Here is a 13,811-nt window from a genome sequence, read left to right on the forward strand (position 1 = left end):
CCTCTTTCAGGTATGTAATAAACGATCTTCGCACAAAATAATGTACGATACACGAACGGTATGTTTTCTTTCAATTCTCGGAAATTAAAAAAGCTCAACTACGTTTCGCTTTTTCAAACTTTTCCTCTAACATGAAAACTTCAACTACCGCTCTTGTAACGCATATTACTATTGTCTTATCTGAACCAGTAGAGATATCATGTCTCACAATGTTACATAACAGAAGAAATTAGATGTGTTAAAACCCACAGATCTAAGAAATATCTCTGAAATGATTTTCGTTGAATCTAGAAATAAAATTATTTATAATCACAGCTTCAGGCGAGAAGTTTCTTGTCTTCGCTTTAAACTTGCAGAAGGTTTTGTTGGAAATGAAGAAAAAGCGTGAACTTTATATGTAAAATATGTTTATTAAATCACGATACGTATACAAATATAAATTGTTTGTTGTATATAATTACAACGTGACCTTCATTTATTATCAATAAATTACTTCCTAAAGGTGGGAGTTCTAGGAACATTGCGCACACGCACGATTCAAGGAACTGTTACGTTTGGTTTTTTTCTCACATTAATTACGCCCATCAGTCAGCTAGCTGTTAAAACACTGAGTCCAGAACTGGTCCATGGACCCGTAAACATGCAGCAGCACACTTCCAAGGTTGTGGTTCTCGTCTGGGTAGCTCTGCAACATCCAAACATATTTATTTATTTATTTATTCATTCATTCATTCAATCATTTATTTACTTATTTATTTAATTATTATTCATTCAATCATTTATTTACTTATTTATTTATTTAGTTACTTATTTACTTATTTATTTATTTATTTATTTATTTATTTATTTATTTATTTATTTATTTATTTATTTATTTATTTATCTATTTATTTATTTATTTACTTACTCATTCATTTATTTATTTATTTATTATTTACTTATTTATTTATTTATTTATTTACTTATTTATTTATTTATTCATTTATTTATTTATTTATTTATTTATTTATTCATTCATTCATTCATTCAATCATTCATTTACTTATTTATTTATTTATTTATTCATTCATTTATTTACTTATTTATTTAGTTACTTATTTACTTATTTATTTATTTATTTATTTACTTATTTATTTACTTACTCATTCATTCATTCATTTATTTATTTATTTATTATTTATTTATTTACCTATTTACTTACTTATTTATTTATTTATTTATTTATTTATTTATTTATTTATTTATTTATTTATTTATTCATTTATTTATTTATTCATTCATTCATTCAATCATTTATTTACTTATTTATTTATTTATTTAATTCATTCAATAATTTATTTACTTATTTATATATTTAGTTACTTATTTATTTATTTATTTATTTATTCATTCATTCATTCATTCATTCATTTATTTACTTACTTACTCATTTACTTACTTACTTATTTACTTATTTACTTATTTATGTATTTATTTATTCATTCATTCATTTATTTATTTATTTACTTTCTTACTTATTTATTTACTTATTTACTTACTTATTTATTTATTTACTTATTTATTTATACATTTATTTATTTATTTATTTATTTATTTATTTATTTATCTATTTATTTATTTAATTGCTAATAATTGTAACATAAAATATAAATAAACAGAAAAACCTTAGCTCGCCCCTGAAAGAGTAGAAATAAAATAAATAAATAAAAACTCTTGAAATATGCATAAACTTACGTCCTAAAGATACCAAAATATGACATAAAAACTTGGAAATATGATGCAGAAGAAATTAAATATGTTCAATGAAATTCTTTTTATGAATATTAATTCCCTTAAGAGGAGGTTCCACTGAAAATCATGAATTTTTTTTTTTTATTTGTATTGACTATTTTACGTCTTTAAGATGTATATTTTCATACCTCAAATGGATTCAGTTCAATTCTGATTACAAATATGTTTAAAAATGTTTTTAAACTAAGGCTGTAAGGGGGCGTGGCATTAAAAGAGCTGCAAAATTATTTTTTTCATGAAAGAATTCTATTTTACAAATTTCTGATTACGAATGTTGTAACTTTTTGTTCTAAAGTTGGCACCCTGAAGTTACTAGATGAATGTAGCGGAGGAGAATTTTAATAGGTATGTGTTACGTAAATATTCGTTTTACTTTCAAACCCATTTCTCCGTAAGTTTATTTTTCTTGATTCAACACAAATTTTTTATACCAAATATTAATCAATCTGGATGAAATTTTTACTGCAAGTAGGCCTATTTATGAGGTAGCTGTACGTTTCTGTGCATTTATTTTTTAAGAAATGCTGCTAGTTTATTTTATTATTTTTTTTTTCATGAATCGTAGAAAAAATAACATATTTAAAATTTCACAATTTTTTTTTAAATGAATACATGAGATATTTCATGAAATTAATACCTAGAAATGTTTCTCTATGTCTCCTGAACGTAACAAAAAAAAATAAAAATTAAGATCTTCTACTAAAAACTTGGATTTGAAAATATTTAAAAAAAAATAGAAAAAATTAAGAAAATAAAAACAGTTTGGAGTTAAAAATTTGGATTTTGTTAGTCCTTTACATAGTAAACATGCTTTCAAAATTTGGTTGAAAAAATGATTAGGAAAAAAGTTGTCACTTTTAGTGTGCCATTAAAGTAGACTCTATAGGAGTAGGATAACTTGTGTACCTTTCTAAGAACTTACAAAGATCCCCAGACAGTTGGGTAACAAAAACGCTGAGGTAACCAATTTTTGTGATCACCCAAACCACACATGTCACTTTTGGTCACTGAAACTATGTCCACTGTTGGTTTCGTTCGTCTACTATTTTTGGTAAACGCATTTTTTTATCATAATTTATTTTAGTTCACACAAGTTTTACTTGGTCAGAATTGTTTGTTAGAAGTGATATTAGGCTGTATTAATATAAACTGGAATTTGTTACAATGATTTCGTATAGTCCGGGTCAGTTTACTTAATACTCTAAGGGTGAAACCTAACCGTTTTTCCCCCGTTACTATAGTCCCGTAGCTCTTATTTTCGCCAGACAATCACGTTGCAGGTCGGCTACATTTAAACGTGTGCGTCTTGTGATTCGCTGATGAAGACGTTATTCATTTCTTAAGGCTCGATAAATACTTAATATAATCGCCCGCCATTTTAGCTCTTCCGTTGGCGTTCGAAGAAAGCACACGAAGACGTTATTTTCCGCTCAATTATTTTCTGAATTACAGTGCGTTTGATTTATTATCATAGGAGCTACGACATCATAATGTTTAACGGTGTGGCAAATAGATTCCTCGTCTGGTAGCTCGGCAACGAAGGAACAAAAATGGCGAACGACGCTGCCTACCTAGACTTTATAGAGACTTCACTTCCTAAGACGTAAGCAAAGAGGAGGAGCCACGCCGGGAATAACAGCGTCGCGACTATACATTACGCTAGTGGATTATGGTGAATTTCTACATTGAAGGTTGAATTTTCTTTTGACAACTTCGTTTCGAATTTTGATACTGAGAAATACTACAACTGGTAGTGATTTTCTAACTGTTATGTTGGCAGCAGGATCAGCTGTTGTCGGTAGTGCAAATTCTGAAAATTCAAATTGTTCTAAATTCCTGAGCCGATTACTGGGAGGTAGTGAAATTCGAACTTGCTAATAATTAATTAATATCAGTATTATATTAATACATAATAGTTATTTTATGTGTTTCGTTTTGGTTATAATTCAAGACTATAGTCAGATAAGTGTAAATAAATACAACATACTCGGATGTGATAACTCAAGCGGGTAATCGATAAAAATACTATTTCACATTTTAATTAATTTCTTTCGTGTTTAGATTTTTATTACAATAACTAGCCGTACCCGTGCGCTCCGCTGCACCCGTTAGAAATAAATATAAAGTAATTACATAATTAAAATAGGACGTTTGATCCAGGGAACATTCGTGTTTGATAGAAGGATAAATCGTTTAATATGTTACTTAATTTAAATTGTATTTAAATAATTAAAATGCCATCATTTTGATCCAGAGACCACTCATTTGGTGCAATGACAATTCCTTTAACATGTTACTTAATTGTTATTACATGCATCCATAGTTTAATGAAGATTGACATCATTTAGATTTAATGTGTATACTTTATATTACTTGCTATATGTTTCAATTGAATTATGGTAATAACTTAATTTTAACCCTTGTTTTCTACGTCTTCAATAAATGGAGCTTGGCCCACTATGGTTCTGAACCCTTCAAATAATTTAAATAGTGATACAGCATATATAGTGATATGTAATTATATTTCTTTCTTTCGAAAATGTAAGAATTCACGATCTCCTATGTACCATTGCCATGGAATGAATAAATGTGTTTTTTCTTCCTACTCAAAAATTTTATATTTTGCACATAGGAGTTACTGTAGGAACAACAACGCTATAATCTGAGGCGGCGGTGAAAATGTATTGTATTGTTATTTTAAAAGTCTTGTATATCCTTAAATATCAGTCCTATCAAAATGTTGCATAGAATAAAACTTATCGGAAATCATTTTTAAAGAAACTTTTATTATGTAAGAGTTTTCACAAAAATCAATAATAAGTGAGATATTTCGATTTATTTAATTCAGGCCCCCTTATAACCCTCCTTTTAAATAATGTATTTTGAATGCCATATAGCCTAAAATCTAAGTTACAACGGACTTAATTTATATTCCAATTTTCATCGAAATCTGTTCAGCCATTATCGCGTGAAAAGGTAACAAACATCGAGACAGACAGACAGACATACAAACAAAAATTTCAAAAAAGCAATTTTCGGTTTCAGGATGGTTAATTATACATGTTAACACCAATTATTTTTGGAAAATCGAAAATTACCAAAAAATTTTGGCTACAGATTTATTATTAGCATAGATGTCAAAGAGAGGAAAAAGCATGGCAGCGACTCCACCAAGAAAGCTTAAAGCGTGCTGTGAGAATGTGGATAACCTTTCTCTAAGCAAGCTCCTTAGTTATGGCTATAAAAGTTGGTTTTTCGATGCTTCCTGCATCACACAGTTCACGTATTGTGATACGACAGTCTTTTTTGTTGAGGGCGTCAATTCGACCCTTCTTGCATTCTGTCGTTGCCGTTGCTGGCTGGCCGCTATATAATGATACGCGTACCTGTTGTCTGAAGAGGATGGTGGCCCGCTCCAGCGCCTTGCTGAGCACCATGGCCTGCAGGTAGTGCACGTTATCGTCCGCGTTGCCATGCAGAAGGTAGAACTGCTTGTGCCTAAACCCCTCCACGAGCCGCGTGACGTCACCGTCATTGTAGCCGTACAAATTATCGTCGGACCGTGGCTGGCCCATGTAGCGCTCCGTGTAGATGGAGTCGTAGTAGATCCAGCTCGTCACGGGCGCTACGGAAGCCCCACACTTGAAGACACCCCCCGTATCGCGGGCAAGAGACATGGCCGTGGCGTACCCGCCGTAGCTCCAGCCCCAGATCGCCGTATTCTGGCTGTCGATGTATGGGTATGTGTCCTGCAGCATCCTGCAAGTGAACACATGACAACTCTTGATATACGGTCACCAGATTGTAACATTACATCAGTCCACATCTGTGGAGTAACGGTCAGCGCGTCTGGCCGCGAAACCAGGTGGCCCGGGTTCGAATCCCGGTCGGGGCAAGTTACCTGGTTGAGGTTTTTTCCGGGGTTTTCCCTCAACCCAATACGAGCAAATGCTAGGTAACTTTCGGTGCTGGACCCCGGACTCATTTCACAGGCATTATCACCTTCATATCATTCAGACGCTAAATAACCTAGATGTTGATACAGCGTCGTAAAATAACCCCAAAAAATAAAGATTGTAACATTAGGCCTACATCATCATTATTGCTGAATCGATTTCACTTTTTTCTTTTGTTCGTTTTCTACACTCTTTGCTTCAGTCTACCCCTAAGAGAATAGTCACAGAGTCAGGTTTTAAAGTCAGGAATCTTATGTGGCTTACTTACAACTTGAACATCTGTTATTTGTACTTTCAACAGCCTATTGTACACTGACGTTCAAAGGCATCCGCCTTACAATTTTATGATCGTGTAAGCGAACTTTCCAACCACGGGATAAGTCAGAACCAAAGAAATGAAAAATTGACAAACTTTGAAAGAGTTCCGCTGGTTCTCAATAGATGGCACCATTATTGGGAGCCGTTAAAAGTGTTAGGGAAAATTATTATGTAGATGAAGCATCTAATAGACAATATCAGCGGTTTTCAGCCAAATTCAGCAACAGTGACTATTATCTTAGCCATCTATTCATAGAAGTAATAACTAAAGAATCCACACTTACACTAACAATTTATCGATTAGTTTTGAACGTCAGTGTTATCGTATCGATAAATAAATAGAACTATAATTATCTAAAGGCTTATTTTGTAAATAATGATATAAATCTGCTCTAAAATGGTTCAGAAATGAAGACAATTCATTTCAAATTTTCATATCTTTCCAAAATGAATTTCATACTTTAACAAAATATTTTTCATATTGTGCTGGTATGTTTTCATAAAACATTACTTCTTTTGGGGAGTAAAATTAAAAATACTACTAATAATAATATTATTATTGGTATAATAGATGCCTGAAATACCGATCGGACTTTCTAACATGAAATATAATTAAGATTTTTGCCACCATTGGTTGCAACATTCGCTTATAAAGTTCATATCCCTCGAAAGTATCTACATTGAGTTGTATTGTATTGTTTTGTATTGTATTGTATTGTATTGTATTTACATTCCATGGTATTCGTACATCGCTTCACAGCTAAAATATGGAACATGTCAAACAAACAAAAATTCTTAATAGTACAATAAAATATTTAAGAAATTATAGTCACAGTCTAGATGGGTTTTACAATATAATCTACTAGTAAACACAAAGTTTTAGTATCAGTGCTTAATACAACACAGAAATATTAAATGCAACGTTGTTGATTGCCATAAATTCACCTACAGAATAGAAGGCGTGAGAAATTAGGTACTTCTTTAACTTAGCTCTAAATAATCTTATGTTTTGAGTTTGATTTTTTATATCCAGAGGCAGGCTATTAAAAATTGTTACTGTCATATAACGCATTCCTTTTTGATAGCACGATAGACTTGCTGGTGGAGTATGAAAGTCATTTTTGACGCGTATTTATGCTACGAACTGTTGAATTAGTTAAAAAAATTTCACGATTACGTACAAGGAAGATTATTAATGAAAAAATATACTGTCAAGTTATGGGCATTATTTGTAGTTTTTGAAAATGATCGTACACGATACCCTAGGTTTGACACTCACTATTATTCTAATTACTCTTTTTTGTAGTTGGAAGTCTTTCTATGTTACTTGTTTATGATTTAAACTCATTAAAGCAAAACTTATGTAAATAAAACCCTTTAGAAAGAAAAATATGAAGTGCATTATACTCACTTGGTGACGTTTATCTGGTCGATGACCTCCACGGTCCCCAGACGTCTGTAGATGCTGAACTTTATGTCATCTCCTTTCATGCCAGAACCTCTCCCGTCGATCATGGCGTAGATGATGCTGCGGTTCGTTGTCAGATAGGCACCCCAGCCCACCGTGAAGGCGTCCGTGATCTGTGCCGAATTAGGTCCTCCATACACGTACACCAGCATGGGGTACTTCAAGCCACTCGTTTCGGCCCCAGGAGGCAGGTATAGCCTCACTTTGGCCGTGAATCCACCGGCCACCGGCACTTCCGTGTCCACAATCTTTGGCAATTGTCGACCACCGATCTTACTCCTCAGCTCTCTGTTGTCTTCCCAGAGCGCCAGAGCCGAATCGCTTCCCGAACGGTAGATGGAGACATGAGGAATATCAGGGCCTGCGCACGTCAGCGCCATGTGGCTCATGTCCAAACTAAATGATGCGAAAGCGTAACGACAGGCATTGCCATCTGTAGTCAGCACGTTACATGATAGGCATGTGGGACCGGTGCTCCCATCTGCCGGTACTGAGTAAACATGGCGTTGTGCTGGCAAGTCTTCAGCTGTTGATTGATAGTAGCTGTTGGGAAAATGTATCACATTAGAATGTGAAATTATGAAAGAAAATACCAGTAAATACACACGGGTTTCTACGCCGCAAGCTGCTAGTCGGACCTCTGTGAAAGTGATCATCGAATTATAAATTGAACTAATCCTCATTCCACACAAGAACACTCCACATGTCAACAAACATAACGCAAAATCCTTCCGCTCCTCAACTGACGATTACTTCTATTTTCGCACTGGATAATGAGACATGCATCGACACATGTGGAGCAATGATAGACAAGACATAGAGACAGTTTTTTTTAAGGGGAGTAGGTAGTGATTTTTCATGTTATGTTTAAAAAAGAAAGTATAAAACTTACACTTGAAAAGAATATATATATTGTAGGGAAGGTAACTGCAGATAATCCGAGCTTTTGTTCACTGATTTTAATGTTTTGAAAATTAAACAGATTTATTATATTGCCTTATTAATCTTCATACATAAAAATCGTAATAAATTCAAATTGTATCATCATAAATATGGAACTAAAAGATCCGATTTTATGCGACTAGAGGAACCAAAGTGTTTCACAAGCACAGCTCTGAGCCATGGTACCTACTTTGGACCAAGGTTATGCAATAAAATAATTGATAAATACCCAAATTTGGAAAATTTTAGTATCAGAAATTTCAAAAATAGCGTTAGGAATTTAATTTTTAAAGAATATATATTGATTTAATATGTATATGTATTTGTATGACTTAAATTGTTAAAATTGAAATTGTATTTTTAAATTTAATTTATTCCTGTAATTTTTTTCTTGACCCACTTTGTGTCAAATAATTATCTTTGTTTGTGTTTATCTTTGTGTTTAGATATCTCCCTGAGCACGAGTTTTTACTCCTTCAGGGAAGAACTAAGATTGTATTTTTGTACATGTTATTTTACTAACAATAAACAACAATTAAATGACTTCTTTAAATTTGGTTTTGCATGTAATTCATACATATCTTTTTTAATGCAACTTTCCATAAGTTGATATTTTTCAAACTTAAGAGCATTATTTCTGAAACTACTGAATTTATTTACATGAAATTGTTACAGTATTTTCTGCAGCATGTGTTTTACAAAACATGCCCACGAGTTCATGAATATCACTCACATAACATGGAAAAGTATACAGGGTGATTCACGACAAGTTACCGCCACTCTTACGAAGCATATTTCAGAAGACATTTTGAGCAAAAAAATGCTATATAAACATGGGTCTTATTTTCAATATTTTGAGTGTTGCAATAATTTGAAGTTGTTTGTAAAATATCTATTTTTCTTTAGTTTTAAGGGTAAAAGAATATTAGAGCTAGAGAATGAACTATTCAAAGTATCATTTCTATAATTAGCTAGTAATCTGAAGATAGAAATGTGTTGTGAATTCCATAGTTGCTTCCTACAGATTTTTTTTAACTACAAAATTACATTTTTCTTACGCTCTTATCATTGTTATAAGTCACGCCACTCTTGTAAATTCTTTGAGACTGTAGTGTACATTAAGATGCAAAATTAAATTGTAAAAATCAAGTGGCTAGAAGGCGCGTGATTTGCAACAATTGTTGTGATAAATCCGCAAGAATAATGTAATAATTTTAGATAGAAATTGAAAAAAAAAATCTGTACGAAGCAACTAAGGGATTCACAACAAATCTTTAGCTTCAGAATACTAGAAAATTAAAGAAATGATACTTCTGAATAGCTAAATCTCGATTTGTAACATTCTTGTTACTTACAATGAAACCAACATCTGTTCATTCTTATTACCATTAATTTTTCTAAATAGAATACAAAACCTCTACTAGCAAAATCTCATTGCATTAATGTTCTCATTATATCAATATATTTTAGATTTATATTTTGCTCCCTATAACCAGGGGCGGCCCGTCCTTATGTGCTACAGCACAATGATAATTTTTGCTCAAATAAAGTGTTTGCAATACCATAGTATTTGATCTGCCATTTGACAATTTCCCGTTATGTTCATGATGCGTTATACAGTGTTTAGTCTTCGCTCTTCGCTCTTTGGTGCCTCAGGGGGTTCGTTGTGCTACTCAAAACTTACATGAGAATGTAGACAGTTAATGCGCATGTGCGAAGCTGAAATAACTGCTCTGATTGGCTATTTTTACGCGGGGAAGTGCTGTAGTCAGCTTCAGCACAACACAGCTTGGAGATTGCAAAAGTAAAAGCGTAAGGAAAGAATGCTTGTTTGTGGAGGAACTCGGAACTATGTACAATGTATTTGGTAATTCAAATGTTCGACTGCTGCTGCCATGTACCAGTTTTTTTTAGATTCCTCCTGAATCAATCAGCAAGCGACGGAATCCCAGAAAATTGATGCCAAGGAGGTATGTAACCGTATAATTCAGGAAACTACTCATCGTTTCCAATCTTTAAGCTACCTAGACGCAACAAAATTGTTAAACAGCGAATTTTCCTGAACGCGAACTTGAAGTTGCTGTCAACAGCTATACTGTACTGAACAAAAGAATGTTAAAGACACAACTTGGAGTTCTATACGGAAGATCCGACTTCCGAAATATAGATGGCTGTTCAATTGTTACAAAACATAGTCTCCAACAATTCACGGGATCCATTCTGTGAAGTAACGGAGTTGTTAAATATTTTGGTTACAACACCAATGACCACTGCTGAGGCAAAAATATGTTTTTCTTGCTTGAAACGCATAAAAACGTTTTTAAGGAACACTATGTCCCAGGATCGCCTCACTGCTCTTGCAATACTGTCAATAGAAAAGAGTATAATGTCCAGGATGGAGGGATTTAACGTTTAACACCAGGGTAATTGACAAGTTCTGCAGTAGGAAGGAACTCCATATTTCGTCACTAGGCGAGTCTCAAATTAAGATAAATGCATATAAGTTTATACAGTAGGCCGATATAGAGATTGTAGCACACTCATTATTTTGACCACAGCCGCTACTGCCTATAACATAGATTTAGTAAACTTCTACTAAATTAATTCTCATCATTTTAACCAACTAGCTATCTCAATTTATTTATAATTCTTTACATATTGCATATAGACTAAATTGAATTACATTAGCTTATAAATTAAGTTATTACTTTTTCTTATAGGTTTTATTTCAATTTAAATAAACATGTGCTAGTCGTTAAAACTTAACTGAGGAATATTGCTGGAGAATCTTTTAAGTGTAGTGTAAAATTCATAATTTAAATATTTATGTCACAATTGCATTGATTAAGGCTGGATGAGTGGAAGAGAAGGCCTTATAGTCTTAACTCTGCCAGCGAAAATAAAACATTTTATTTACCCTTAAAACTAAACAAAAAAAATATTCTACAAACAACTTCAAATTAGTGTAACTCTGACCCGTGTTTATATGACTTTTTTGATCACAATGTCTTCGGAAATAAGATCCGGTAAGTGGCGATAACTCCTCATGAATCACCCTGTATATGCATTGAAAAAATGGCAAAAATATTAATCAGTGTTTAATTTTTTTCTGCCTCATTAAGGGTGTAATATTTAATTAAATTTTGCTTTAGAATTTGCAATATATATTACTCGATAACTTAAAAAATTACAAGACATGTGATTGAAGATTGTATTTAGTAATGTGCACCTGAAGAATGAAATACATTTAACAAAGTGGGAAAACAGGTTATAGTTTAGACCTTTTTTTGCACTAGGATAAGAAACTAATTACAGTAGTTTTATTTTGTACCACTGAAATCAGAATGATTTATTGTATAACCATGCTAATTTTTATTTCATTCTGAACACTGAAAGCCTAGAAATATCGAAGTAAACTTTTGTACTGAAATACTCCAATCTACAGGAATCGCTACCCAGTCCCTCACAGGCCACAGCTCGGGTGACACATAAATTTTATAGAAGAAACAACATTTTCTCTTCCTACAAGATTCGGCAACACTGACTTCTGTTACGGTTTAACAGTTTGTGGTCTTGCTTTATGAAGAAATTTCTGTACCCGCACGCAAGATGACCGTCTTAGAAAGCTTGTAAATTAAGAAAATGGACAAATGTGTATTGAGACTAATTGCATTGTTTAGTGAGCTCCAAAGCTCGTTGATCACTTGTCCCAAAATGAGAGAAAACATTGAACTCACATGATGTCATTGATTTTGTCCCAGCCGTAGATGTATGTGACGACAGAGCGACCCCAGCTGAGCGCAGTTCCCGTTGCCATGGTATCTCGTAACGATACCTTGCGGGTGAACAACGTAACTTGTGCGTAGTTCCCAGCGCCTCCACCTTGAGGCTGTGGCAGCACTGACACTACTCGAGCGCCAGTAGCGTCGAAAGTTGGAAGCACGACGTCGAGCCATCCTGAGGACTCTGACATCTGGTATGTCTGAAAGGAGAAATGCAGTGATTCCTTTAGGCCCAATTGTATAAAACTCCCTTACTAAAGATCAACTTTGATCGAAGATCGAAAAGTGAGCCGAGTTCAGACACTTCTTCTATTGTATAAAACTTTTCTGCGATCAAATTACCTTGGTTCAAATGCAATCTTAAGTTCACGTGAAAAGGATTTGGCAACATCGCATAAACAGGTGAAATATGTGATGCGCGGGCCATGTTGTACAGGTTTGTTCAGTGTTGCTAATTTAGCGACTTTAACTCTTTTTCAACACCAATTTCTTTTAACTTTTATATTGCTTAAATAGGGATTTAGCGACCTTTTTAGCATCCCATAGTGACAAAATTTAATAGATTAGTATAGATTTATTTATTTAACCTGGTAGAGATAAGGCCGTCAGGCCTTCTCTGCCCCTCTACCAGGTGTTACAACTATAACATGAACAATAAGATTACAATTAATATTAAATTTACAATTACAATTACAATAAAAATTGAAGTACGACAAGAATACCTGATTAATGAAAGCTAAACATTTTATCATAGAAGTTAAGAACAAAGAATATTTTTGTATTTACTAAATTACAAATTAAACCTACAATAACAAAATTCTATAGTGATGAAATTACCGGATATTGAGATATTTTGTGATAGATTAAAAGAACTATTTACAAGAAACCATGTCTGAACGAGTCTCAATTACTGACCAAGTGCCTAGTAGTAAGTTTAATCTTTCTTTGTTGATAATGAGAAATCTAGCGACTTTACAACTACTTTTTGGCGACTTTCCGTACACTTTGTTGGAGACACTGGTTTGTTTTGTGTAATGTAAATAATGGCGGACAATAAGAAGAAGGTTGAATGTTCTCCAAATTGGTATCATGTTATGGTGTTTGATACTGTTAAACATGATAAAGCTTTATAAAACGACAATTTTCGTTTAGTAATACAGTTAATTGAAAATTTATGAATGTACCTATCATATCCATTAATAATTAATGGTTGTTATAAACATAATATAATTATAGGTTATGTTATTTGATACTGCTGAACACGATAGAGCCTTATAAAATATAAGATTGTTTGTGTATTAAAGCAAGAAATTGAAAAAATATATATATATATATATATATATATATAGGGTAAAAGAGGGTCTGTTGGACAGTCGGGCATGTTGAACACTTTGTACTTTAACGTGTTACTTCGCCACTTGTGGGCACCACATTCTGCTAGAAGTCAATGACGGAAGTAGCCACGAGTGGGGCTACTTCCGTCATTGACTTCTAGCAGAATGTGGTGCCCACAAGTGGCGAAGTAACACGTTAAAGTACAAAGTGTTCAACATG

General features: G+C 33.1%; 1 protein-coding gene across 1 annotated transcript in view; it reads right to left on the reverse strand.

Moving 5' to 3' along the window:
• Positions 1-390: 390 nt before the first annotated feature.
• Positions 391-13,811, reverse strand: part of LOC138711155 (venom dipeptidyl peptidase 4-like) — a 38,291-nt gene continuing 24,870 nt past the window's right edge. Inside the window, exons 8-11 of the mRNA XM_069842508.1 lie at positions 12,213-12,457; positions 7,477-8,076; positions 5,178-5,550; positions 391-685 (exon numbers count right to left, since the gene is read on the reverse strand). Of these exons, the coding sequence (XP_069698609.1) occupies positions 593-685; positions 5,178-5,550; positions 7,477-8,076; positions 12,213-12,457 (1,311 nt within the window). The 3' untranslated portion in view covers positions 391-592. The remainder of the gene's footprint in view (positions 686-5,177; positions 5,551-7,476; positions 8,077-12,212; positions 12,458-13,811) is intronic.

Source organism: Periplaneta americana, chromosome 12 (assembly GCF_040183065.1).
Source record: "Periplaneta americana isolate PAMFEO1 chromosome 12, P.americana_PAMFEO1_priV1, whole genome shotgun sequence".
In the NCBI taxonomy this organism is placed as follows: domain Eukaryota; kingdom Metazoa; phylum Arthropoda; class Insecta; order Blattodea; family Blattidae; genus Periplaneta; species Periplaneta americana.